This window comes from Amaranthus tricolor, chromosome 10 (assembly GCF_026212465.1).
Source record: "Amaranthus tricolor cultivar Red isolate AtriRed21 chromosome 10, ASM2621246v1, whole genome shotgun sequence".
Taxonomy (NCBI): domain Eukaryota; kingdom Viridiplantae; phylum Streptophyta; class Magnoliopsida; order Caryophyllales; family Amaranthaceae; genus Amaranthus; species Amaranthus tricolor.
This window is the reverse complement of record NC_080056.1, coordinates 7,959,283-7,984,695: the sequence shown is the minus strand read 5'-3', so window position 1 is coordinate 7,984,695 and position 25,413 is coordinate 7,959,283. Positions and strand designations below refer to the sequence as shown.

Here is a 25,413-nt window from a genome sequence, read left to right as displayed (position 1 = left end):
ATGCCCTTAAGAGATTCTCCAACTGTCCTTTTTAATATATCTTTTTAATATTCTTTAGACAATTTAAATGAAATCACTATTTTTTAATCATTCTGAAAAATTCTAGTGTTATAATCTATCTCTGTAAGAGTGAAAAGAAAAAAAAAAAACATAATTGAAACTTTTTGGAATTTACTTCCACTAACTTATGCTAAAACTCAACACAAACTCTCCTAATTCTAACTCTAAAGTCTAAAACCAAACTCTCCCAAAGTAACTTTAGCTGAACTAGAAACAAATGTAAAGAATTTAAAAAAAAACATTATTTCTTTTTTAATTTTACACACAAACTTTATTTAAAATATAATTTATACATATATTCATCCTCTAATTTGATTTAACCTTATTTTGTTGTTATAAAATAACAATATAAATAAGAATAACATGATCCTCGTCACTATTCCATTGGACTACTGCCTACTGCAAAAGTGGAATCTACTAACAAATTTTATGTTTTCTGGCCTACTATACCACAAGTGCCAACTGAGTGTCATACTGTCTCACTCACTCATCTTAGTAATTATATCATCATGGTTAAATGAGACGATTACAATCAGACTAGTTTTATTAGAATGATTTATATATATTTAGTGTATTAAAATGATCACTTATAATTATATCTTTATAAATGGTTAAGTGAGATAGTCTTATAATGAGATTATTTCTATTAAACCTATTTATATATATTTAGTGCGTAAATAAGCACTTACAATTTTAAAGTGATCAATTAAAAAAATAGGCTAATTATATAAGCCCGTCTCATACTGAAATAGTCCAACATAAGACAAGTTGTTCTAATTTCCTTATTTTTTTTTATAAAGGTAGGCCGAAAAAAGGTAAAAGAGTACAGTAAAAATCAAACCTAAAACTTTCTAGAGAAAGTGATAAATCCTGCCTAAAATAAGATCTGATTCTCTTATGTCTTCCTCCCTGTTTTAACAACTTGCATAACTTTTATCCATCCTCCATTGACATTAATATATCTTTCCATTATAAGTACTCATCTCAAAGACGTGGAAAACCAATCATGAACCTTAAACCTCTTAATATCCACCTTTCATTTCCTCCATTTCTTACGCCATCTTTCCCTATAAATACCCTTAAATTCAATTATGTTATCACCAAACAAAAAATGTCTCATAACAAATTTTTTCTTTTATTAGTTCTCCTTTGTCTTATCCTTAGCGCAGATGCTCGGATCCCGTTTTCTTGTGATCCAAGAAACGGGTTAACCAGGGCACTGCGTTTTTGTAAGGTAAACCTCCCAATACGAGTACGAGTACAAGACCTTATTGGGAGGTTGACCTTACAAGAGAAGGTGAGATTATTGGTGAATAATGCGGCCGGAGTGCCGCGACTTGGTATTCAAGGGTATGAATGGTGGTCTGAGGCTCTACATGGAGTATCCAATGTAGGACCCGGAACTAAATTCGGAGGTGCTTTTCCAAGTGCCACAAGTTTTCCTCAAGTCATCACCACTGCTGCATCCTTCAATGCCTCGCTTTGGCAAGCTATTGGACAGGTTTTACAAATACTGCTTTTTGCATTATTATACATCACGAAATTATAAAATTTAATATTAAAAGTTTATTATTTAACCATAACCTAAATATGTTTATGACTTGATTTCAATATATATTTTTTTTAAAGTTATTTGTTATGTTTTAAATATTTTAATTGCATTTTAACTAATTTTTTTTAGTGAAAATTCAAATGTATTTGATTTTACAATGTCATAATAACATTACTCGTCATAGTTTGATACCAATATAATAATTACTCAAATACATAAACCTAACAATATTGATTATGTTCATATTAGTGAAGTCATGATAAAAAGGATAAAATGATGGGTTTCATTCAGTTAGCCGCATTTTAGCCACATTTTAGTTTTAAGTATGAGAGCTTTTATATATAAAATGTAGCAAAATGAGTAAAATAAAAAATTCATTAACAAGCAATGTATATAAATAAGTAAAATAACTTTTTAATGTATAACTTACCTAAAATCATGACATATTTCTATGTCAAATAATTTTTGAAAATTTGAGTTGGCGTGAATATATAATTCAAATAAGAAAATAAATAACACCTTGTAACAACATAAAAACTCATGTAATCAACATTAGGTATCGAGTGGTTGTGGCTAAAAAATTGCGTAACACATGGTTCTCCATGCCTAGAGTACTCGTTTTTACAATCAAAATAAATACTTTCTACGTCTCTTTGAATTTGCACCATATAACTTAAAAATTCTCACACATTTAAGTTAAAAATTACGAATTCAAAATGACAGAATAAGAGAAAAAAACTAAAGTTCATGGGTCACTGAGTATGACTAAGAAAACTTGACAAATATGTTAACATACTTTGATGAAAAATGTTAACATAACTTTTATGTTAAAATACCATTTTGTGTACTTAAATATAATAATTTTCTAACTTTTTTTATTCAGAGGTGTCTCGTATTTTGAATTTTAAATTTTGTTTTTTTCAATTTTTTCTTAATGTCTTTGAATTTTGAACTATCTAACAATTAAATGTAAAAAAGTTTTATACTCATAGTATAAAATTAAAAGTTAGGCATAAAATAAATCTAATATGATATCTTACTAATTTTTTTCCTATTAATAATACATTTAATACCATTTATAGTTAAAATTTGTTTACAAGTTATAAAAAAAAATTTAAATAAGGGAGAAAATATGATAGTAGTTATTTACAAATTGACGCAAGTGGACAATAGGTGCATGAAAGAAACATTTTATCCTGAAGAATGTTTATAGTGACTGGCATGTGGGCTGAAGTTATAGTATATATAATGAGTATAGAAATAGCATGCTCAACTTGGCCCTTTACTATAATGTTTTTTGTTAGTTACTTTTTTCTGTCAATCCTTTAAAATTCTGTTACCCCATCATATCATACCTCCTCATTGAGTCATTTGTAATTCATTGCTTTTTAGCAACTTATAGCACATTCATTAAATTTGTCATACTTAAATTTTTTATATTAGAGATTTTTTGAGAGATTTTTGCAAATTTAATAAACAAAAATTATTATATTCCATCCATTCTGAAATACTTGTTATATTAGGATTATAAATATTATTCATTATTCAAGCTTATTTTATATCTTACGGCTAATGTGTAAGAAAAATATAGTTAAGTGAAATCTTATGTGAATCGTCTAATCTCAACTTTCATAATATTAGTTTTTTTATAATTTTTAGATGTGCATAGTTATTTATCAAAATAACACATTGAATTGCGTAAAAAGTCAAATGTAGAAAATATAATGAAACGGAGGAATGTAATCAAGTGGATTCTTGTTTGATTCGTCGTAATATAAATTTTATTAATATCAATTTTCTATAAATTTTAAATATTCTCTTTTTCGCCTTTTTACGTTTAATATTCTCTAACCAACTTAATTTAATTCTCTTAATGGAATATGAGGGATTAGAAGATTGGTAAGCTTTTCTCCCTTTTAATTTAGTCCCCATAATGGAATGTCAAGTATTTATATAGTACAAATTCTTGTGAGAGCCAGTATTTTTGAGAGATCATTTTTAATTGAACTGGTCTAAAAAGGAAAATATAGAGTAAGTTTCTCGGTAGACATTAAAAATATGTAAGTAAGTATTTAGAATATTGTAAGTTTTAAGTACTTATTCGTGGGTATTAAGTATATTATAAGTAGACATTAAAGATATTGTAAATAGACATTAAGAATATGGTAAGTAGGTTAGTAGGCTAAGGATCTTGGTAGGTATTAAGAATATTGTAAGAATATGGACATTAAGTATATTGTAAATAGGCATTAAAGATACTGTAAGTAGGCTTTAAGAATACAGTAAGTGGACATTAACGTTTAATGAGCTCGACCTGAGAGACGTCTCTCAAAGATGCGGTCTCATTTATATAGTTGGGAATCATGTTTTGTCTCTTGGTTGGAATGAATATCAATTTTTTTTTAAATAGTCGTTATGAACTCAATTCTTACTTAACTCTTTCTTATGTTCAGTCTACTCAATAAAAAAAGTTTTTATATTGTGAAATTAAGAAAGTAAACTGAAAAAATATATTGAAACAGGTGGTGTCAAATGAAGCAAGAGCAATGTATAATGGAGGAAAAGCAGGATTAACATATTGGAGTCCAAATGTAAACATATTTAGGGACCCAAGATGGGGTAGAGGTCAAGAAACTCCTGGTGAAGACCCCACTTTATCAGCTAAATATGCAGCCAGTTACGTTAGAGGACTTCAAAGTATTTACAATAGGAATAGATTGAAGGTTGCTGCTTCTTGTAAGCATTATACTGCTTATGATCTTGACAATTGGAATGGCATTGATCGTTTCCATTTTAATGCCCGAGTAAGTTCTTTTTTTTTTATCCATTCTTTTCACGAAATTAAATTTGGTAACGTTAAAAAAATCACTGATTACTTTTAGTGTAATAATTGTTAGTTTTTATTTTAAATAAGTTTCACTAAAAAGTGATTTTGTGACACTTTGTTTGGCCTTTAGTAGCATACTAGATAGATTCCCGTGTAAAACACGGATACTATAAATATTTACTGATATGAATATTGATATTATTATATAAAATTAATTCATTTACAACATAAACTTAATTATTAAATCTTTATATTTGTTATGATATTATCATTATCAAAGTGAATAAATAATTTATTATACAACAATATGAAAACATATACTCATAGTAATTATTGGTAATCGAGACAAATAAAATTTAAATAGTCTTCAATTATAATAGATTGGAGGGATGATTTAGTTGAAAAAATAGCCAAATTAGTTAGCTTATTTATGATTTATTATCTAAGTTAAAATAAAGATATACATGTATATTATTTTTTTGGTTTATATAAGAAAATATAATATTTCAATAGATCATCACATATGGTTATAGTCAATTAACAAATATTATCTGTTTTGCATTGATGAGTTCATTGTTTTCCTAAATATCAAGTCAATTTCCTTGTCAATAATAGAGAAAAGGCGGAAAATTCTTAATGACAGTGTGACATGTGTCTCAAGTCATTTCTTCATTAGTATATTTTATTGATTATTGATGTAATTGTTACTACAATCTATAGTGGCACTTATGAGAAATGCCACTAGATCCTATGTCACGAAAAGCTTTAGTACGATATTTTATTATGATGCTAAAAGGTCTAATAAATGTCACTAAATCTACTATATATACTATTAGAAATTTGAAATGGTAACATTTAATTAAATGTCGCTAAATATATCCTAATAAAAGTAAATCATGTTGTAGTTACTTGCTTTTCTATATTTAAAATGACTCGTTAAATCACATGCACTTCTTATATATGTGAAATTGTATATGACGTTTGCTATTAAGGGTAAATCGGAAACAACCTGTATGTTAGATTTATCATTAACAAGGATAAAGTAGTGTACATCCAGTTAGACTATATAACATATTTCTGCGGCCTCTTTCATCAACTTAAGCTTTTGGTTGAGTTGACTCTTTGACACATGGTATTGGAAGTCAACGTGACAAGAGGTCACGAGTTCGAATCTCAATACCCCTCATGTAAAAATGAAATATTCAACGTTAGGTATGAGACAGACTTATGTTGCATTCACACTCCTAGCCCAAAAGACTCTTGTGTGAGGGGGCGTGTTAAAGTATATAAGATATCTTGGAGCCTCAACCATCAACTTGAGCTTTCAGTTGAGTTGATTTCTTGACATATCCGACCCTCCAAATTTCACTCTAAGTGAGAGCTACTTAACATCATGGGAGTAATGAAATGTTGTCTCGTTATTGGATATTTTTGTATATTTTTATTTTATTGTTTTGCTTTGTTAGAGTATATAACATATCCTGGGGCCTCAACCATAAGCTTAAGCTTTTGGTTAAGTTGGTTCCTTGACATGGTATCAGAAGTCAACGTGAGAGGTCACGGGTTCGAATCTCAACCACCCCTCATTTAAAGTGGAATATTCAGCGCCTATGCGCATCCACACTTCTAGCCCAATAGGGTCTCGTGTGAGGGGGCGTGTTAGAGTATATAACATATCCTGAGGCCTCAACTATCAGCTTAAACTTTTGGTTGAGTTGGTTCCTTGACATGCTTATAAGGGTTGCATTACTTATCTTCATTTAGTGGTCCTTATATATGAATTGTCCATATCAAAAGAAATCAATAGTTTCTAACCGGACTAAATTGAGTATGTTATTATTGATAAGATTATGGCCTATGAAAGATATACAATATCTATAATAGAATATTTGAAACCTTTTATTGTTTTTTCAGAATTATAGTGTTGATCAAGGGGAATATCATTAAATATTTTTTATTTTTTTTATTTTTTCATATTAATATATCTAATATATCTAAGTCGAATAATTAATATACATATTTTTTTTTCTGGCTCAAACCTTAAATTCAGACGATTGAACAATTACTTTAGTGTGGTTGTCTTCAAATCACACAACTATATTAGATTTAGTTAAACAAAAATTTATAAGACATGTGTAAACATTAAGTTTGTAATTATTAACGGTTACTTTAAAATCAAAAGCTTAAATTTCATTAAAAAAAACAACAAATAATTAAGATTGCTTTAGTTTATGCTTTAAAATTATACACAATGAAATAGCTAAGACACCCATGTTCATTGCTTCCTTTTCATGTTAACACATAATAATCAATTAGTACATCCCTCTCCAATTCAATTTAGTCATATCATATTTTTAATGTTAAGGTTTTTTTAACTAAATATTATAAAATGAGTAGTAATGAACTTTTATCGTCTATTTAATTTTAAATAATAATATTTTTTTCTCATAAGATGTTATTATTTAATATATAAAAATTTATGACATGGTGTATAAGATGCAACACTTGGACAATGTAGGGACGAGCTAACAATATAAGAACACAAAAGTCAAAAATTGACAATGGAACAAATTCTATAACATGATATTATTTACTTGAAAAATAAAAGCACGCCACATTCTCATGAATTGGATGCGAGTGTTACTACGTAGATGATGTGGAATGAAAACAATGGGACTTAACTCGGGCCAACTATGTCCTGAGGTTGATAACAATCTTGATTTTGAGGCCAACCTAATTCCAATTCTTGCACGCAACAACACTACTCTACATTTAGCGGAAGGATTGACTTATCTTAGGACATGATAGATCCCCGACCCCGCTATAATTCTGAATTAAAAATAGATTAGTTTTAATTATTAGGCTTCGCCATAAAATAATTTCTAAATTTGCCTCTGTCTATGTTAAACTTTGGAGATTAATAGCAATTATAATAAGTATTTAATTTTTTTTAAAGTAAAGTATAAATCAATGATTGAACCTGCTCACCAAATTATTTAGACTTAAGTGTAAATTAATTTTTGAGTTAATAATTAAATTGAAGAAAAAAAAGTTTTAAAAATAGATTATTACGTGAAAATTGAGTCTTGTTTCAGTTAGAGTCAGTATCACTTTCTCTAGATAAAGTATTGAATTTAATTGTCACCTAACAATCTCTTTTGTTAACATGTAATAGTCATGTATATAGTGTAATTATATGATTCTTAAAAACTAAAGAACAAGTTAAAATTATGGATTTATAGGTGACAAAGCAAGATTTAGAGGACACATATAATGTGCCATTTAAGGCTTGTGTACAAGAAGGACAAGTTGCTAGTGTGATGTGCTCCTATAACCAAGTTAATGGTAAGCCAACTTGTGCTGATGCTGATCTGCTTCGCAACACTATTCGTGGCCAGTGGCGCCTTAATGGGTAAACCACCCTTTTTTCCTAGCTTTGTCTTTGCATTTTCCAATTATTCTTTCTATTTTTTTAATTCAGTATTAGGCTAGAGGAACCTACAAGGTAGGGGCGGAGGAAATTAATCATTTCATATGTAGTGAAAATCAATCGATCTCTTATTTAAGCGTAAAGGGACAAACCGTTAACCATTAGATAAATGTTGGGATGGATTATCTCATATCAAGGGTTGACCGTAAGATTTGAGAGGTACGGGGCTAAACATTAATTATGGCCCATAATTACTAAATATACTATTATATGCCCCTAACTATTAAATATTAAAGCGTCTTTTTTTATAATCTTTTTGATAGACTTGGGGTATAGGCCCCTTTTACCCCCTTAGAGGGTTGGCCCAACCCAGATCGCTGAATTAAAAATGGTGTGCGTAAGTAATTGAGACCTTCCTTCCATTGTCATATGGTTTTGAGATAGTATCTCATTGGCTTATGAAGTGTGTGCACCTCGTGTTTCTTGGATTATATGTTGAAATTGACAATATGTTCAATTAAACTTAACATGGTATCAGAGCCGATAATTAGATCAAAAATTTTAAATGGTATGTCAGAAAAGAGTGGCGTTTTACCCTAATTGATTACTCCCATATGCGAATTTGACGGGGGTTCATATGTGAGGGGGTGTTGGGATGGTTTATCCCACATCGCTAAATTAAAAACGGCGTGCACACTTTATAATTCATTGGAACCCTTCCTCCGGGCCATTGCCATATGGTTTTGAGATGGTATCTCCTTGGCTTATAGAAAACATGCACCTTGTATTTAAATATGCTTGCATTGACAATAACTCCAACTAAACTTAACAACAAATCCATAATAATAATTCGTCTTGAAATTGATTTTCTTTTGTGAAAAACTAGGTACATTGTATCTGATTGTGATTCAGTTGGTGTAATGTATGATTCTCAACATTACACAAGAACTCCAGAAGAAGCAGCAGCTGATACAATCAAAGCAGGTTTAGACTTGGATTGTGGGCCCTTTTTAGCAGTACATACTGAAGGGGCAATAAGGAAAGGACTGTTGAAAGAATCTGATGTAAATCAGGCCTTAACTAATACCATCACAGTCCAAATGAGACTTGGAATGTTTGATGGTGAACCAGCAGCTCTACCATTTGGAAAATTAGGACCAAGAGATGTTTGTACTCCAGCCCATCAAAATTTGGCCCTTCAAGCTGCCCATCAAGGGATTGTTCTTCTTCAAAATCGGCCTAGATCACTACCCTTGTCTCGAGCCCGCCACCGAACTATCGCCGTTATTGGGCCTAATGCTGATGCCACTGTCACCATGATCGGTAACTATGCCGGTAAGTTTAAAAAAAGAATTTTAAAAATAAGCATAAAATCAAAGTAATTTCTAAAATAAGTGTTTCTGTGTCTGAACCTAAGGTTTGGATTTGTTCAATGTTACTGTCAAGGAATAACCTCAACCAAAATCTTAAGCTAATGATTGAGGCACTACGATTCCCCTCACAGGAGAGCCTTTGAGTTAGAAGTATGAATGCAGCATAGACCCTCCTCATACCTGGCGCTTAATGTTTTACTTTAAAATGAGGGTTGATTGAGATTCGAACCAGTGACCTTTTTCACGTTGGCTTTTGATAGTCTGATACCATATCAATAAACCAACTCAACCAAATACTTAAGCTTATAATTAGGCCCCCAGGATATATTATATACTTTAACAGTCACTAACAGCGAACAATAAAAAATTTAGTCAAAAAATCAAGTAAAGCTTTATCCGTAGTTGCTAAGAGCAAACTAAGTATCAAGGGCAGTTCTGGAGCCGTGCAAGGTGCCCAACCACACAGGGCCCTCAAACCTAAAGGGTCTCATAAAAAATTATAGTAGAATAACATATTATTATTGTGGTAGAGTAGTTGGTAGGAGTTTTGCTTAATATATCAATGGTCATATGTTTAAAACCTATTAATTATATTTTTTCTCTCCTTTTTTATTTCTTTCCAAAACAACTCTTTACCTTCCAAATATTCTCTCTTACCCCATTTAATGTTTACATATTCATCAAATATCAATAATCACTAACTTAATTTATAAAAATAATTAACAATTTATTTTTAAAATTTTCAACCCTTCAAACTTTTACTGTTTTTATTATTAGTCATCAATCTTTTTTAATATTAGGAAAGAAAGTTTAATTTTTAGCAATTTAATTTAAGTTTAAGAAATTAAAATTGTGTTGAAGTTTTATTTAAGTTTAAGAAAATCCTTTTTTTTTTTTTAAGTATGAAGGGCCCCAATTTCAGAAACTTGAAAAATAAATAGGGTCTCAGAATTGTTTGCTCCGCCCTGCTAAGTATTAGTTATAATGAAAAAATATGGTTGATGTGTAGGTGTGGCATGTGGATACACATCTCCTTTGCAAGGCATATCAAGGTATGCAAGAACAATCCATGAAGCAGGATGCATAGGTGTTGCTTGCAATAGCAACCAACAATTTGGGCCAGCAATAGCAGCAGCAACTCATGCCGATGCAACAGTCTTAGTAATGGGCCTGGACCAATCCATTGAGGCTGAAGCCCTCGACAGGAAATCAGTTCTTTTACCGGGCCATCAACAAGACTTAATTTTAAGGGTGGCCATGGCCTCAAGAGGCCCAACTATTTTAGTGTTGATGTGTGGTGGGCCCGTTGATGTCTCCTTTGCTAAACATGACCCACAGATTAGTGCTATTTTGTGGGTTGGTTATCCTGGTCAAGCTGGAGGTACTGCTATTGCTGATGTCCTATTTGGTGCCACAAATCCAGGTAAACAACTAATTACATTTTTTTTTATAAGCTATTATTGTGAGAAACTGTCTCTTGGTGAGATGACCTTAAAAAACAAGAACACAAATTCTTTTGTGAGAAGGTCTTATTATATGGGTTGAATAACCGAACTAATACAATTATTAACATAGGAGCTCCTTGTTTTGAGTCGTCTCATCGAGAGACCGCTTCTGACAAGAGTAGCTCAAGCAAGAAGTTCATATGCTAATAATTTGTATTATTAGGTTATTTCACCATGTATGAGACATGTCTCGTGGTGAGACCGTCTTATACAAGAATTTGTGTTTTCCAATTCATAGGGGGTGTTTGGCAAATTAGATTATTGAAAAATTTTAGTTTTAATACATAAATAGATGACATGGTCAAATTATCTGATGCTAGTGTTTCGTAAAACAACTTGCCTTATGAATCAACTAATTTACAAAAAACTAATTTCACTTGCGTGTTCAAAATTAGTTGGTAAATGCAATGAGTCTAATCATCTATTAGCTATTAGTCTTTTGTTAAACACTGTTCTAATTTTCTAACAATTATGTTATTTTTAATATTAATTTTAGGAGGAAAGTTACCAATGACATGGTATCCCCAAGACTATGTATCAAAGATATCAATGGCGGACCTAGCAATGCGGGCTAACCCATCAAGAGGTTATCCGGGCCGAACTTACCGTTTTTATAAGGGCCCTGTTGTATTCCCCTTTGGGTTTGGGCTAAGCTACACTCGTTTTACCCAATCCTTGGCCCATGCACCCACTATGCTAAAGGTATCTTTATCTAACCAACTCACTAATTCAAATATAACCACATTGAAAACCAACAATGCCATAAGAGTGTTACATACAAATTGTGATTCCACACCTTCCCTAAGCCTGCACATTGATGTCACAAACACCGGCGAGATGGACGGGTCCCACACCATCCTCGTATTCTCGACTCCGCCCCATGGGACCCACTCGCCTGAGAAGCAATTAATTGGGTTCGAGAAGGTTCATGTGTTAGCCGGTTCACAACAACGAGTGAGGATGAAATTACATGTTTGCAAGCATCTTAGTAGGGTTGATGAATTTGGAATTAAAAGAATTCCAATAGGTGAGCATACATTTCATATTGGGGATGATCTCAAACATCAACTTTCTATTGATATTGATCAAGGAATTTAAAAGATTTTAGTATGGTGATAAATTGGTAGTTAAAATTATATATACCATGTAGTTTGTAAGAAGCTAATTAAGTATTGATTAAGCAAAAGGTATTAAGTACCTTGTGCTATATAGAGCGATTGTTATTGAGAAGTGTACAAAAAATATGTGTTAGTTTGATTTAATTTTCTCTGTTTAATGTCCATTAAGATTGATCTTAATCACAATTATTAGAGAAAAGATCTATGCTACGTTTGAAGGGATTCTAGTTGTTTTGTACAAGATATTATACGTTAAACGTATTGAACATTTTCCTTATCAAATTGAATTGCATTATCAATGAATATACAAATACGTAAACAGTGTGTAGAGGTGTGCAACGGGATACACATATTCTGTTAAATGCCTGTGATCGGCTTGTTATTAAAACGGTTAGCCATTAAAAATTCAAAATCATGAAAAATATGGAGAAATCCGAAGTAAAGATAAATCTTGAAAAATCAGAAATGAAAAAAAAAATCAAATTTAAAACTGTGAATAGTTTCTTTTTAATGACAACATTTAAATAAGGCGATAGAGTGACTACGGCTTGGCGACTGCACCAAAATTGGCGACAACCTAGGGTCTTAGTCAGGTTGCCTTCATTTTCATAAGAAAATAATGTTAATCACTATAATACTGGATGATGACCTAGCGAGTGCCAAGGGTCATCGCCAATTTTTGTTCTCAACGGTTGTTCATCGCTGTTTTTTGAAAATTGGCAACGACTTTGTGTTCATCGCCATTTTATGGTCGCAATTTTAACATTTCATTGTAGTGTCATGTCATCCTCCCACTTCCTCTTATATTATTCTACTTTCTAATTAATAATTGTAATTATTTGCATTTATTTATATCAGTTATATTTCTTTTTGTTTATGTATACGATTATATGGATGTTTATTATTCCCTCTGTTCCACTCATTTTGAATTAATTGTTATTTGGTCCATTCTACTTATTTTACATCATTTCAAATTTGGGTTAATGAGTCATTATTTTCTTTTAATCTCATCTATATATTTTAACTTTCATTTAATTCCATCCACACAATTGATTCTCTCTCTTTATTTATCACCAAATTCTTAAAAACCTCATAATTTCTCTTGGCTTCAAATCTATCAATACAGAAAAATTACTTTTAAAATATACTTCTAGTAACAAAAACAAAAAGAAAAAAGGAAAAAAAGAAATGATTGTTGTAAGTTGTAAGTTGTAAGTTAAAGCCACATTATTTGATGTAAGCCAATGTACAAGTGTTTGAATAAATTAAAATGAAGGAACTTTAAACAAGAGAAACTATGAAACCCAACCGTTAAGTAGTAAGTGTCCTTTCTCAACCACTTGACAATACTCTCAAGACAACCACAAAATTTTTTATTTAATTTGCTTGAATATGTCTTAAAAGGACTATTCCACCCCCAAAATGTGAACTACGTGTTCAAATTTCTTTTCTAAGGATTACCTAATAAGTGTCGGCGTAAGAAATATTTGGTCATCTCTTTTGGAAAATTATATTTAATCTCAAATATTATGTTTTATTTAATGTTGACTTTGATACATCAACCATATATTTTTATTAAATATCTTATTTTTCTAAAATTTTTGATTTTTTTTAATATTTTTAATTTGAAGAATCAGATTTTATTTCAATTAAAATATAAAAAAAATCATTCATTTTATCTATGAAGGACTTTAATTTTAGAAATTTATGAAAACTATTTAGAACCTTCAGATTATTTGCTCTGCCCTGATTGTGGTTGGAATATTAATAAAAATGATTAGTATAATAGCAATGATTTGGTTGCCATCTTATTTCATGATTTTGAGAATAAACACACAAAAGTAATCTAGAGTTTTAGGTAACTAAAAAATTTCAATATAATTACCAAAATATTAAAAATTTACAAGACATACAAAGTATTCTATTCTATCAAATATGAAATGAGGAGTGAAAAATTCAAATATGTATGACTTTTCATTGATTTATAAAAATTAAAATGAATCTTGCTAACAGACGCTCCTAGGGCGTGTGTTAGTAAGGATAAAATCAATTTTATATACTAAATTAGAATATATTTTAAACTTTTAATTATACAAACATTAATTATATTACCTAATATAGCATAATTTTATGAATTTATCACCAAATTATATGTCAAAATATATAATATTTTATCTATTTTTTATTTTGTTTCCTGATTTACTCTTTTAAATTTATTATTATTTTTGTTAACAAATGCCCTAAGAGCGTTCGTTAGCTTTTGTCAATTAAAATACGTGCGTAAGGGAGCTATCTCAATTGAAACATAAAAAATCTGATAAAATTTAACGTTAAATTCCTAAAAAGACACCAAATTCAAACCTAATTGTCTAAAATTAATGTTCCTAAATGAAGAATGCTTAATGCATGAGTATTTTGAAATTGTAATTGTAATTACATGTTGACGTATCTTCTTTTCTAACCATCACACTCCATCTTTTTCTTGATTCCCTCCCAAACATCTCTCAATGTTTATCTCTACTAGTCTTTTCCTTTACCTTTGCCTTTGCATCTTCCCTTCCTCCTTTATTCTAATACAAGGTAATGTTTGATACCAAACCCCCATACATAAGACCTAAACCCAATTAAAAAATACACATATGAATAGCATACTACACCAAATATCATACCCAATCTTTTTAAATATTTATAATTTATTAGGGTTTTATAACGTATATATTTTTACATTTCATAAAAATAAAAAATTTAACTTTTTTTCAAAACTAAGGAAATAATTTATAAACGTTGGGGGATGGAGTGAATATTTTATTTATTTAAATCTATAACTTTATTATTTTAGATTCTTCTTTATTCGGATTGAGTTGTGCTATTTAATACCACAAGTCACAGGTTTTTTGTTTGCCACTTATATCACCTCCCTTTCTTGTTAATCTTTCTCGATTTTGGCTCCCAGCTTTCACAAACACTTTCAAGGTTACTTACACAACCAAATTTATTTATTTATTTATTTGTTTGTATATTTATTTATTTATTAAATTTATATTTTTATTTGATATAATTAAATAAATTATTAAGTGTAGTATATTATTTCCTTGTTTCTCTGTTTTGCCCTTCTCCTGTCAGCTCTAATGGGAATGCGCCATGGTTTTGAAACAGGGGAGGCTGATAAATGGCGAATTATAGTAATGAAGGTGAACACTATTTATCTTCACAAGAAATAGATGAGGTAAATTACAATTTTCTTCATTTTTTTTAATTTCTTTTATTACTTGAATGATTATTAATTAGGGGCGAAGCAAATAATTTTATTATCCTATACGTTTTTTATATTTTAGATTAGATTTTGGTTATCGATTGTTCTATAAAAAAAATCTTCTACCACCTGCTTTATGTATACTCGAGCATATTATGAATTATAGCTTTGAATAATATTTACTCCTATTACATTGAAATATCTTAATTCTTTTCTTATATTCAAATTAAATTCTTCATTTGTTTTATTTGGTAACTTTTTCTCTTATTTATGTTTTCATGAAATTTAATTATATAAATAATTGCCATTTACTTTCTCTATATATTCTTTTAAGATAACACAATTTGACTTAAATAAGCAAAAGCTTTTTATGTTAAATGACGTTATTTTAGAAGCACAGAGAGTATTATTTTTCTCTTACCTTTTTTCTTTCTCACTCCTCTTATGCGATCCTTTTTAAAAAATTATTGCATTATGGAATCAAAACTAGATTCATGGTTGATTACCATGGTTTAAGAATTTGTAATTTAATAAAAATTGGATGAAAAAATAGTCATGCACATCATAATTATGGTTTTTCCTATTAGGTGAAACCAACAACCAAACATGATCTTTATAGGTTACTTTTAGTAGAATGACTAGTTCTATACTTTGCATAATCTTTGATGAATTCTCTACACTTGGCATTACATTCAAATATGGATAAATTTTATCATATCTTAATTACCTCATTTCATTTATGTTTGAATTGGAATATTTCAACTATTGGGTACGTCACCGTGATACATAATTGATACATGCACAAAATGAGTATGATAATACAAACAATAAGCAATAATGTCAAACTATTTTGTCCCATTAATTATGGTGTATTGCATGAACTAATAATATATTAATATAGTTGTCGAAATAACTATATATATCAGGAAGATTTTACATCATAAAAATAGTAGGGCGTGAATTTTATATAGAATATACTATTTATTGGATAATCCTCTTAATGCCATATAGTTTTGGAAAATAGTAAATTTAATCAAGTGTGTAAGCAAATCAATGCTTATTACCCGTAAGTATGTGGATCCGAGCCTACAAGTATCCTGTTACAGTGTCCAAATAAGTAAATCTACAAGATAATTATGTGACGAATTATGGGGCCTAACAATAGCTCTTATGATCCTCAACATATAAATTTCTTAGATATCTATTGTTTTTATTTACTTTTGTCGTCCAATTTATCTTTGTCTTCTTTCTTTCCCTTTTAAATCTACATAAAAATTTCACAATCTTTCACTTTTCTTTATTGATGAGGTTCATTTCATGACTTTGTTGCATATTGTATTTTGTAATGCCACTCTTTCAGATGAAATGGAACAAATAAAAGTTTTAAATACTCCCTCGTCCCAATGAATTTGTATTATTTTTCATTTTAGTCTGTCCCACTTAATTTGCATCATTTCTATATTTGGACAATAGCCCACAACTTTCTTTTAATTTCATCCATACATTTTAATTCTCTTTTAATTTCATCCACACAAATCATTCTCTCTTTTAATTTATTACTACTTTCTTAAAAATAAACTCATTTCTTTTTGATGCAATTCAAAAAGGAAAGAATAGTAATTGATAATACTATATATAGAAATTAGTCTAGAGGTACGCTCCATTCGTTTATCTCATTTAGCATTATTTTTTATTTTAAGTTGTCCATCTTATTTTGCATTATTATTATTTTTAGAAATGGATCCACAACTTTCTTTTAATCTCATCTATATATTCTAACTCTCTTTTAAATATTATTTATACATCAATTTTTCTATTTATTTATTGATAAATATTTAATTTTTTCTTATAAAATATTCTACTTTCTCTTTGATCTTAATTTAAGGGGACAAAGGGAGTATTGGGAAGGATATTAAGATATGCTCTAGAATATCTTCTATGCATGAGTAGAGACGAGAATAGTGCTACAATAAATCTTACAAATGAGAACTATTTAAAGGAAGAATGTGTGATGATTTGTTCTCTTACTTTAATAATAATACCCATAAGATTGTATTTTTTCTTTCAGAAAATCCATTTGTAAAGCTATAATATTTTCATTAGTAAATAATTTTTTTAAAGAACTCTAATAATTCATTGATAAAAATGTCCTCCGTCAATAATAAATCAAATGCATAACAATTTTAAACAAACAAATTTTTATATAGAAAAAGTTACGATCATTATAAAAGAGATCTAACACTGAAATATTCCCTCTATTACATCGCTGTTTGATAAAGTCTCCTCAGAGGGAGTCTTCAGATCTAGTGTCGCTTTGAAATAGTGATAAGTTTGATAATAGTAATTGTATTAGCAGAATTGACACCCGTGATGACGTTATATACCTTTTTACCGTCGAATTGATAGCAAGGCTTCAAACTCTCACCATGAGAGACTCTAAAACCCAATATATGAGTAGATCGAATCTAATACATTAATAGAATAACTCTATATATATAGAAAAATGAATTTTATTTGTAACTAAAAATGAAAAAACCAAAAATAAAAATATTGAAGCGATTACCATTAACCATAAAATTAATAATAGCTCCAAAATTAACCATGAAGACTAGGGTTTTTTTAGTGAAAAAAAAGGGGCAAGGGTTTACTTTCTTCATTAGTAAATATAGTAATCTTGATAATTAATTAATTGAAATTTCCAGAAGCGGAAAATTGTATTTATAATCATTGTGATGATAGATATTTTCACACTTGGATTGGTTTGTCTTTTTTACCTCAGTCTCTTCTGCCCATCTCATCTATATATTTAAACTATTTTTTAATATCATTTTGACAATTTATTCAATCTCTCTATTTAATATCATATTTATACAATTTCTCACTTTCCTTAAAAATTATTGTCTTTCTATTTGATTTAATCCAATAATAAAGAGGGAGTAGTTAAATGAACGCATATATCATGCCGCCACTTATCTAGGACTAGACATTAAGAAATACTCTTATGTGGCTTTAACTTTATTATGAAAATCAAAATGAAAATTTTTAATTTTTTATATCAGCTGGTCATGGACGAGACGACTTCATAATGAGACTGTTAATTTGGGTCGGCCTAATTCGCGCATGTAACAATTTGGTCATTTTTTTAATTTTTTGTGCATTTTTCAATTTTGATGTTAAAGGTATCAATTTTGACCTTAAAGGTATCAATATTCAAATTGATACCTTTAAAGTCAAAATTGATAAATACTTAGAAAATTAAAATGTTGTTACACGCGTGAATTGAGTCGGCCCAAATTAAGAGTCTCATAATAAAACGTCTTGTTCAAGTTTATATTTTTATATTTTTATATTGTGTAGCAAAGTCAAAAAAACAAATAGAATATGAATCACCTCATTGTATGGATCTAAATAAATGAAGTAGTAATTTAATGTTAATAATTTGAGCTTATTTATAAGTAGTAATTTAATGTTAATAAATTATGGAAGCTAAGTGAACCCATGTTGACGAAGAAAGGCAGCCGCAACCCACAGTCCACGGCAGTAGGATGAATATTCACATGTAGTCGGGTCCAACTAGTATTGTGGTCAGTCCCCGTGTTTAACCATTTTGATGGAGACAACACATACACAACAATTTAAAAAGATTGTGGTACTATTTAAACAAACCATCACCACTTAAAAAGAAAAGAAAAACCATCATTTAAACTCATTAAAATCATGACTACTTGATTTTATTAAGATCCTCTTTCAATAGTCTCAATCAGTCGGCAATTTCCATTTACATTTCTCTTAGGGTCTTGTCTTATTTAATCTAGTGCAACCAATTAAAATAAAAGTAATGTAAATTTTATGAGATAAAAAATATTTTATTAGATTCTTATTAGTTATTAACCTTGGAGGTTCTTTTGATGAATTTTTTTGATTAGTTAACAATCTAAAACGCTACTATTTGTTAAGAATTCTTATATATGTATTTCTTTTGTTTTCTCTTATTCTCATTCAAAGAAGAAAAGTGATAAACTAAGTTTGACCTCTGATCAAAATAGGCAATTTAATCGTTGAAACTTTGAATTCTCATCTAGGATGAGCTAGCCAAGGTCAAATCATTCAAAACTAGTTTACACTTTCCAAACTTATGAATATCTAGAATTGAGAAATATTAGTCAAAATCAGAAAGATATTGTTTAAAATTTTAAAAAGTTATATGTAAATGTTAAAGTGAGTTGAATTATTGTCAATGCCAGCATATAATAATGGAAACTCGACTTGAATACACTTTATAATCCAATGAGATACTATCCCAAAATCTTATGGCTATGGGAGGAAGAAGAACTTCAATGAATTATAAAGTGTGCACACCATCTATAATTTATTGATACGAAACAAATCATTCCAACGGTAAACAAGACTAGAGGTTGAACAAATTTGTTTTAATTAGCTAGTGAAGATTTGGATCTTGTGTGGGTGCTTTTATAAAAGTTTCATTATGTAATTGAGTATATATAATAGGAGATTGAGAAATGAGTAATAAAATGAGGGAAGTGAAGTAATTTCAATTTATTCCATTTTATATGAGATTAATTATCTCTTAAGCTTATTATAGAGTTGTTTTTAGAGTATATATGATACATAGTAATGCTTTGTTTATTGGTTTGCAGTCTTCATCTAATGATAAGAAATATGGAGGACTTGTGCCCAAAAAGAAGCCCTTAATCTCTAAGGTAAATACTTTTACGTTGCATTCATTTCTAAACCAATTAAGACTTAAGAGTGGAACATTATTTATAATCATCAAGGACAAAAGGTGGTTTAAGGTTCTTTAATGTAACATTTCATATCCAAAAGGTCACTTCATCCTCTCAACAATTTAAAATTTTAAAGTAGGAAAGTAAAGTCATATTCATTTCTCAAAAGTATTGCAAAAAGGGTTTTTTTTTTTTACACACAAACAATAAATAAATAAATAATAATGTAATTTAATTTAATAGTTTTGTCCATTTGTAGAATATAATTGACCAATAAGTAGGGTAATTCTATAGTGGTTGACTTTTAAATTCAGCCACCACAATTATGCAATCTCAACTGTTCATTATTCTAAGAAAAAATCTAAGTCATTTGATTTATTTTTTAATTAATTAAATAAAGCATGATCAGTTATTGTATATTCCTTTGATTTATTTTATCCGACCATATATATTCTTTAATATTGGTCTATTATTTGCATGATTTTCCATCTAACCTAATAACATATTACCATTCACCTTATTTATGTTTTTTCTGTCTCTTTAATTTTGCAATTAAAAGTGACATTTTCACTCACAACATATTACTTTCACTGACGAACATGAAGGGACAAAAGAGTATTATTTTTCATTAATTTGTGAATAATTTATATGTTGAAACAGGACCATGAGCGAGCTTTTTTTGATTCAGCGGATTGGGCTCTTTGCAAGGTACATTTAGTGATTTTCTAAATCAAATTTCAACTGGGTTCAATTCAATCTAATAAGATTTTGAAAGATAATTTTAAATTTTAATTATAATTATTTCAGCAAGGAGCAATGAACCAAAAAACAACAGTAGCTGTGGAGTCGCTACGTCCTAAATTGCAGGTATTATTTTTATAAACCCATTTAATTAAATTGTGACTGTATTTATTTACCGACTATATTTATTCCGTTTATAAAATTTGAATTACAATTAAATTTTACTTAAAAATTTTTAATTAAATTCAAAAATGTTGTTTTCTTTTAACAGAGAACACCTCACCAACAGCTACCTCCTCGTAGACCAGCTTATACATCAGGATGAAATTATGTGAGTCTTTAGTTTTCTTTTGAAAAAATTGCGTCAAGTGATTTTTCTATTAGCAAATAAAAATTATTTAATTTATAAGTGATAGTCCTAGTTTTCCAAAAAAAAAATGATATGCTTAGTGAATAATCATTAATTAATATATCTTAATTTTAACTTTAAGGCCGTCTCAAAGAAAATAAAGACCCCGTACTAAAAAAAATGGGTCCATTCTCCATTTAATGTGGAATAATCTAGTGACTATTAATTTCAATATTTGTACTTATATTTAGAAAAAAATCTCCTTGTTCTATTACAATTTTTTTTTAAAAAAAAAACCATCTATAAGATAATAATGTTATGTAACAATAATAAAAATTAAAATTAGTCAAAAATTACCTATGAAAATTGGTTTCTATCATCAACTATCTTGAATAAATTTTTTGTCAAAAATACTTACAAAGATTAAGTTTTTGTTAGAAAGTATCTTTAACAATATTTTTTGGAAAAATTACCGTGAATATAATATAACATTTTGTTAATTTTCCTATAATAATACTAACTTTTGATTAACAATGAATAATACCAACCTAAGGGTTTTTGTTCCTAGAATTATATCAACTTTAGTTTATTAATTACTTTACTAATTTTTTTTGTCATATAATCTCATATAGTATGATTTTTAACATGTTAGTGATGGTATGATTTTTAACATGTTAGTAATGTTCTAGGAAAACACTCCTAAGTTGGTATTATTCATGGATGATCAAAAATTGGTATCATTGTAGGAAACTAGCAAAATATTATATTATTCCTGATAAATTTTTTATTTTTTTCAAAAACTACTTGAAAATTCATTTGGTTTGTCAACACCACCTATTAATTACGAAAAAGAATCAATTTTTTGTTAGTATCAACATGTCACATGTTTTTGTTTGTAATATATTCACCATATAAGAAATATAAATCTTTAACCACATCAAAATAATAAACATATAGGAGCATGTAAACTAAATAAAAAAAAACTTTGAAAAGAAATAGCAATTTTGTAAGATGGAAATTATTTTTAAAAATAAAAAATTTATTCAATTGGCATTATTTTTCTATTTATAAATAAGAAAATAATTTGTCTAAAAATAAAACAAAAAAGAACTAAAGAGATCCTAGCTAGTAGGTTTCGATCCCTCAACCCTCATTAAATCAAACGGCACGCCACACGCATTACCATTTGCCACTGAGCCACAATTATTAATGACGCTAGTCCTAACTAACTATGTATTATATACATTATTTGGAGGCCCCTAGTTTCGACAATTATGCTTCAGGCCCCGTGCGATGTTCCAGATTGCACAGCTTAATAGCCGGGCCTGGTAATTGATAGAGAAGGTCTTATAAATAAAAGTTATTTGTAAGGTTAACAAATCATCTTTATGAAGTACGATTTGATAGGATGAGAATTTTGTTATTACAATTTATCTTTTTTAATTTTGTTTATTTTATTATTATTATTTGTTTTTTTGTGATGATTTACAAAACACGGTTACTGATTAGGAATTTTTGGATTTTGATATTAGAAAGTCTGACACTGATTCATGTTTATTAATGTTGGTTAGTTAGCTTGATTTATTTGATTGGCTCAAAGTGTTGCATGTTTTTATTTGTTGTATAGTTCTTTATATAGATGTTAATTCACAAAATTAATAGTTTAGTGCAGACTAATTAAATAAAATAAAAAGTAGTGTATAAATCTAAAAATCAATTTTAAAAATCTAATTATAGAAACTTTTTATTCAACTGATTTTAAAGTTAAATTCATCTGATTTAAAATTTATTTATTAAAAAGGCTAATTAAATAAAATAAAACATAGTGTGTAAATCTAGAAATCAATTTTTAAAATCTAATTATAGAAACTTTTGTCTAACTTATTTTAAAGTTAAATTCATCTAATTTAAAATTTATTTATTAAAAATATTTTTTATTATTTAATCAAGGTGAAACAATATAAATATTCACTACAAAACACACACAAATATCGAAGACACAATATCGCCGCCTAGCGGACGCTTTAGTGACGGTTGGGTGATAGTCTTTTCCCTGGTCGCCATTTTAAGTGAACGCTAAATTAAAACGCAATGCTATGCACGACATTGTCCAAACAGGCAATGACCCATCTTGTCGCCATCTTTCAATAATTTCATGAAAAAAAATTAGTGATGAATGATGATCCTAGGTCGTCGCCCTTTTCAAAAAAAATTTAAAATATAATTTTGTCCCATGAATTTAATTCATACGTTTTAATTGTTAATGTATTAATTAATTTTATAATAAACATTAATATTATTTATTATGAATATTAATATTATATATTTTTATAAAAATTATTTTTATTATTATCATTTATTTTTATAAATATGTTAATATTATTTACCATAACTGTATTTATTAATTTATTATTAAATATTTAATTTATTAATATTTACATCTATTTAGTTTAAATATTATTACATCCCCTGTTTTCAAATGTTCTTCCTATTTGCTTTTTTGCAGATTAGTGCAAACTTTAAAATCAAATAATTTTAATTGTGAGTTATTAAAAATTCTAGAAAGTTGATATTTAGAATGTATATATATTGAGATGAATCTAACAAGATCCAACATCAATATATTTTTTCTTATTATCAATGAGAAATTATAGTAAAAGTTTGACACTAAAATTCGTAAATTTCTATTTGAGAAGAAGATATGAAATGGATGGAGTAGTACTTAATATAGATTATACAAATTTAAATAAAAAACTTTTCTTCTATTTTTGCCCTATTATTAACAATGAATTTGTTCTTGAATAATCCAAAATGAGAAAACGTCTTGAGAAATCCGAAAGAAAGATAAGAGTTAAAAAATCCAAAATTAGAGATGAGAAATAAGAAATGGAAGTTGAGAATTGGGAGATGAGAAAATCAAAAATGAAGTTGTGAATGGAGACATGAGTTCTTTTTATAGACAATGTTTGAACCTGACAACTACACCAAGAATGACGACTACCTGACAATGGCATGACAACCGCACCAAAGATGGCGATGGCGTGGCTACGACCCCTATTCGTAGCTATATTTTTTTAAAATAAAATCTTTATAAAAAGATTTAAAAAAATTTTAAACAATGAAAATGGTGACGACCTGGCGTCGTAGCCAGGTTATCACAATTTTTTTTAAAAAAATAAATAAATAATTTTTTTTAAAATGAAAAAATTTTAATTAAAAGAAAATTGTGACCACCTAGCCATGACGTCACTATTTTTAAAAAATAAATAAATAAAGAAAATATTTTTAAAATGATTTTTGTAGAAAATAAATGGCAAAGAGCAGGTTATGATACCAGGTGGTCGCCCCGACTGACGACGGCGTGAGACTATAGCCAAGTCGTCGCTAATTTTTTTTTGAATAAAAGAATAAAATTTTAGAAATGCGCGACGACTTGTGTGATTGCCAAATTGTCTCCATTTTAACATCTATAACTAAGGAATATTTTACCGTCACTAAATCGTTGTATTTTTTAAAAAGTGCGATAAGCATTTGTTCATTTTTTTTACGGTCATATTTTTTTTTTGTAATGAATAATTGGCAAACTTTTAATTAATTATAATAGCTCATCCTTAAGCTTTTTTTTTTTTTTTTAAAAAAAAAAAACAAGCTCATAGATACCCAAGTTAGTTTGGGTGAATTAAGTATCATTAATAGGATTAAACTAAAATCATAAGTATATTTGTGCAAGGGATACCACTTAACTTAGATTTGTTGCTTATTGCAGGTAAATTAGGTTCTTCCTATCCATGCAGCTTAGTCGCTCACTTCCACGGAACTTATAAATATAAGCGTTTAAACAATAATTAAGGCTGCTAGATTTATGTTTTCCAATATTTTCCTATATATATAAACATTGTATTGAGGAAGATTTTTCGACATTAAAGATAGATATCAATCTTGCATTTATAAAATTTGTATCAAATAATTCCATATAAAAATTGTATCACATTGAAAGACTTTTTTAAGAAAGTAGTATACTAGTATTAAACAACAATGTGAAAAAAGCATGTAAGAGTGTCGGATACACGGATATCATCTGCAATGATCGTAGTTTCATTAATTCAGATTGTTATCTGTTCACAAATCTTATGTATTTACTTATACTTGATTAGAAAAATTGTACTTCACTTTTTTATTGTCATTTTTCATAATCATCATGTCAGGTTTCCAATAAATATGACTAATTTTTATTCAACATAGGACTTGTATCCTTTTTAATCGGGGGTTTCTTGACTGCGCGTATTCCTCTTTACTCTTTTCTGAAGGTATCAGGTATGGTTTGTCCGCCTCTTTCGGGAAAGACAAAACCCTCATCTGGACCTTGCCTTGTGCGGGATACTGGAATTGTCCTTTATCTTTACATAATATCATACAACGCTGAAAATCAAAAAACCAAAAAACAGAAACCATAATACCAT

The 25,413-nt window shown here is 28.7% G+C and overlaps 2 protein-coding genes across 3 annotated transcripts; both read left to right on the top strand.

Annotated features, from left to right (window-relative positions):
* The first annotated feature begins 792 nt into the window (after nucleotides 1–792).
* On the top strand, nucleotides 793–12,441 carry LOC130825197 (beta-D-xylosidase 1-like). The gene is made up of 6 exons (XM_057690304.1): nucleotides 793–1,561; nucleotides 4,135–4,416; nucleotides 7,682–7,851; nucleotides 8,756–9,204; nucleotides 10,252–10,665; nucleotides 11,244–12,441. The coding sequence occupies exons 1-6, from the start codon at nucleotides 1,067–1,069 to the stop codon at nucleotides 11,843–11,845; spliced, it is 2,412 nt and encodes an 803-aa protein (XP_057546287.1). The 5' UTR covers nucleotides 793–1,066; the 3' UTR covers nucleotides 11,846–12,441.
* Nucleotides 12,442–14,213: 1,772 nt separating this feature from the next.
* Nucleotides 14,214–25,058, top strand: LOC130825876 (uncharacterized). 2 transcript variants are annotated; one of them, XM_057691326.1, is made up of 7 exons: nucleotides 14,214–14,445; nucleotides 15,022–15,091; nucleotides 19,777–19,839; nucleotides 20,524–20,571; nucleotides 20,671–20,730; nucleotides 20,876–20,935; nucleotides 24,720–25,058. In XM_057691326.1, exons 2-6 carry the CDS (start codon nucleotides 15,035–15,037, stop codon nucleotides 20,927–20,929), a joined length of 282 nt encoding a protein of 93 aa, XP_057547309.1. In that variant the 5' UTR covers nucleotides 14,214–14,445; nucleotides 15,022–15,034; the 3' UTR covers nucleotides 20,930–20,935; nucleotides 24,720–25,058. The 2 variants fall into 2 exon arrangements, with proteins under 2 accessions (XP_057547309.1, XP_057547308.1); XM_057691325.1 differs by lacking the exon at nucleotides 14,214–14,445 and adding an exon at nucleotides 14,493–14,838.
* The last annotated feature ends 355 nt before the right edge of the window (nucleotides 25,059–25,413 follow it).

Coding starts and splice junctions, on each gene's coding strand:
- LOC130825197 (XM_057690304.1), top strand. CDS start 1,067: ATGAACCTTAAACCTCTTAATATCCACCTTTCATTTCCTCCATTTCTT. Junction 4,417..7,681: donor GTTTCCATTTTAATGCCCGA/GTAAGTTCTTTT, acceptor ATGGATTTATAG/GTGACAAAGCAAGATTTAGA. Junction 10,666..11,243: donor ATTTGGTGCCACAAATCCAG/GTAAACAACTAA, acceptor TATTAATTTTAG/GAGGAAAGTTACCAATGACA.
- LOC130825876 (XM_057691326.1), top strand. CDS start 15,035: ATGGCGAATTATAGTAATGAAGGTGAACACTATTTATCTTCACAAGAA. Junction 15,092..19,776: donor CTTCACAAGAAATAGATGAG/GTAAATTACAAT, acceptor ATTGGTTTGCAG/TCTTCATCTAATGATAAGAA. Junction 19,840..20,523: donor AGAAGCCCTTAATCTCTAAG/GTAAATACTTTT, acceptor ATGTTGAAACAG/GACCATGAGCGAGCTTTTTT.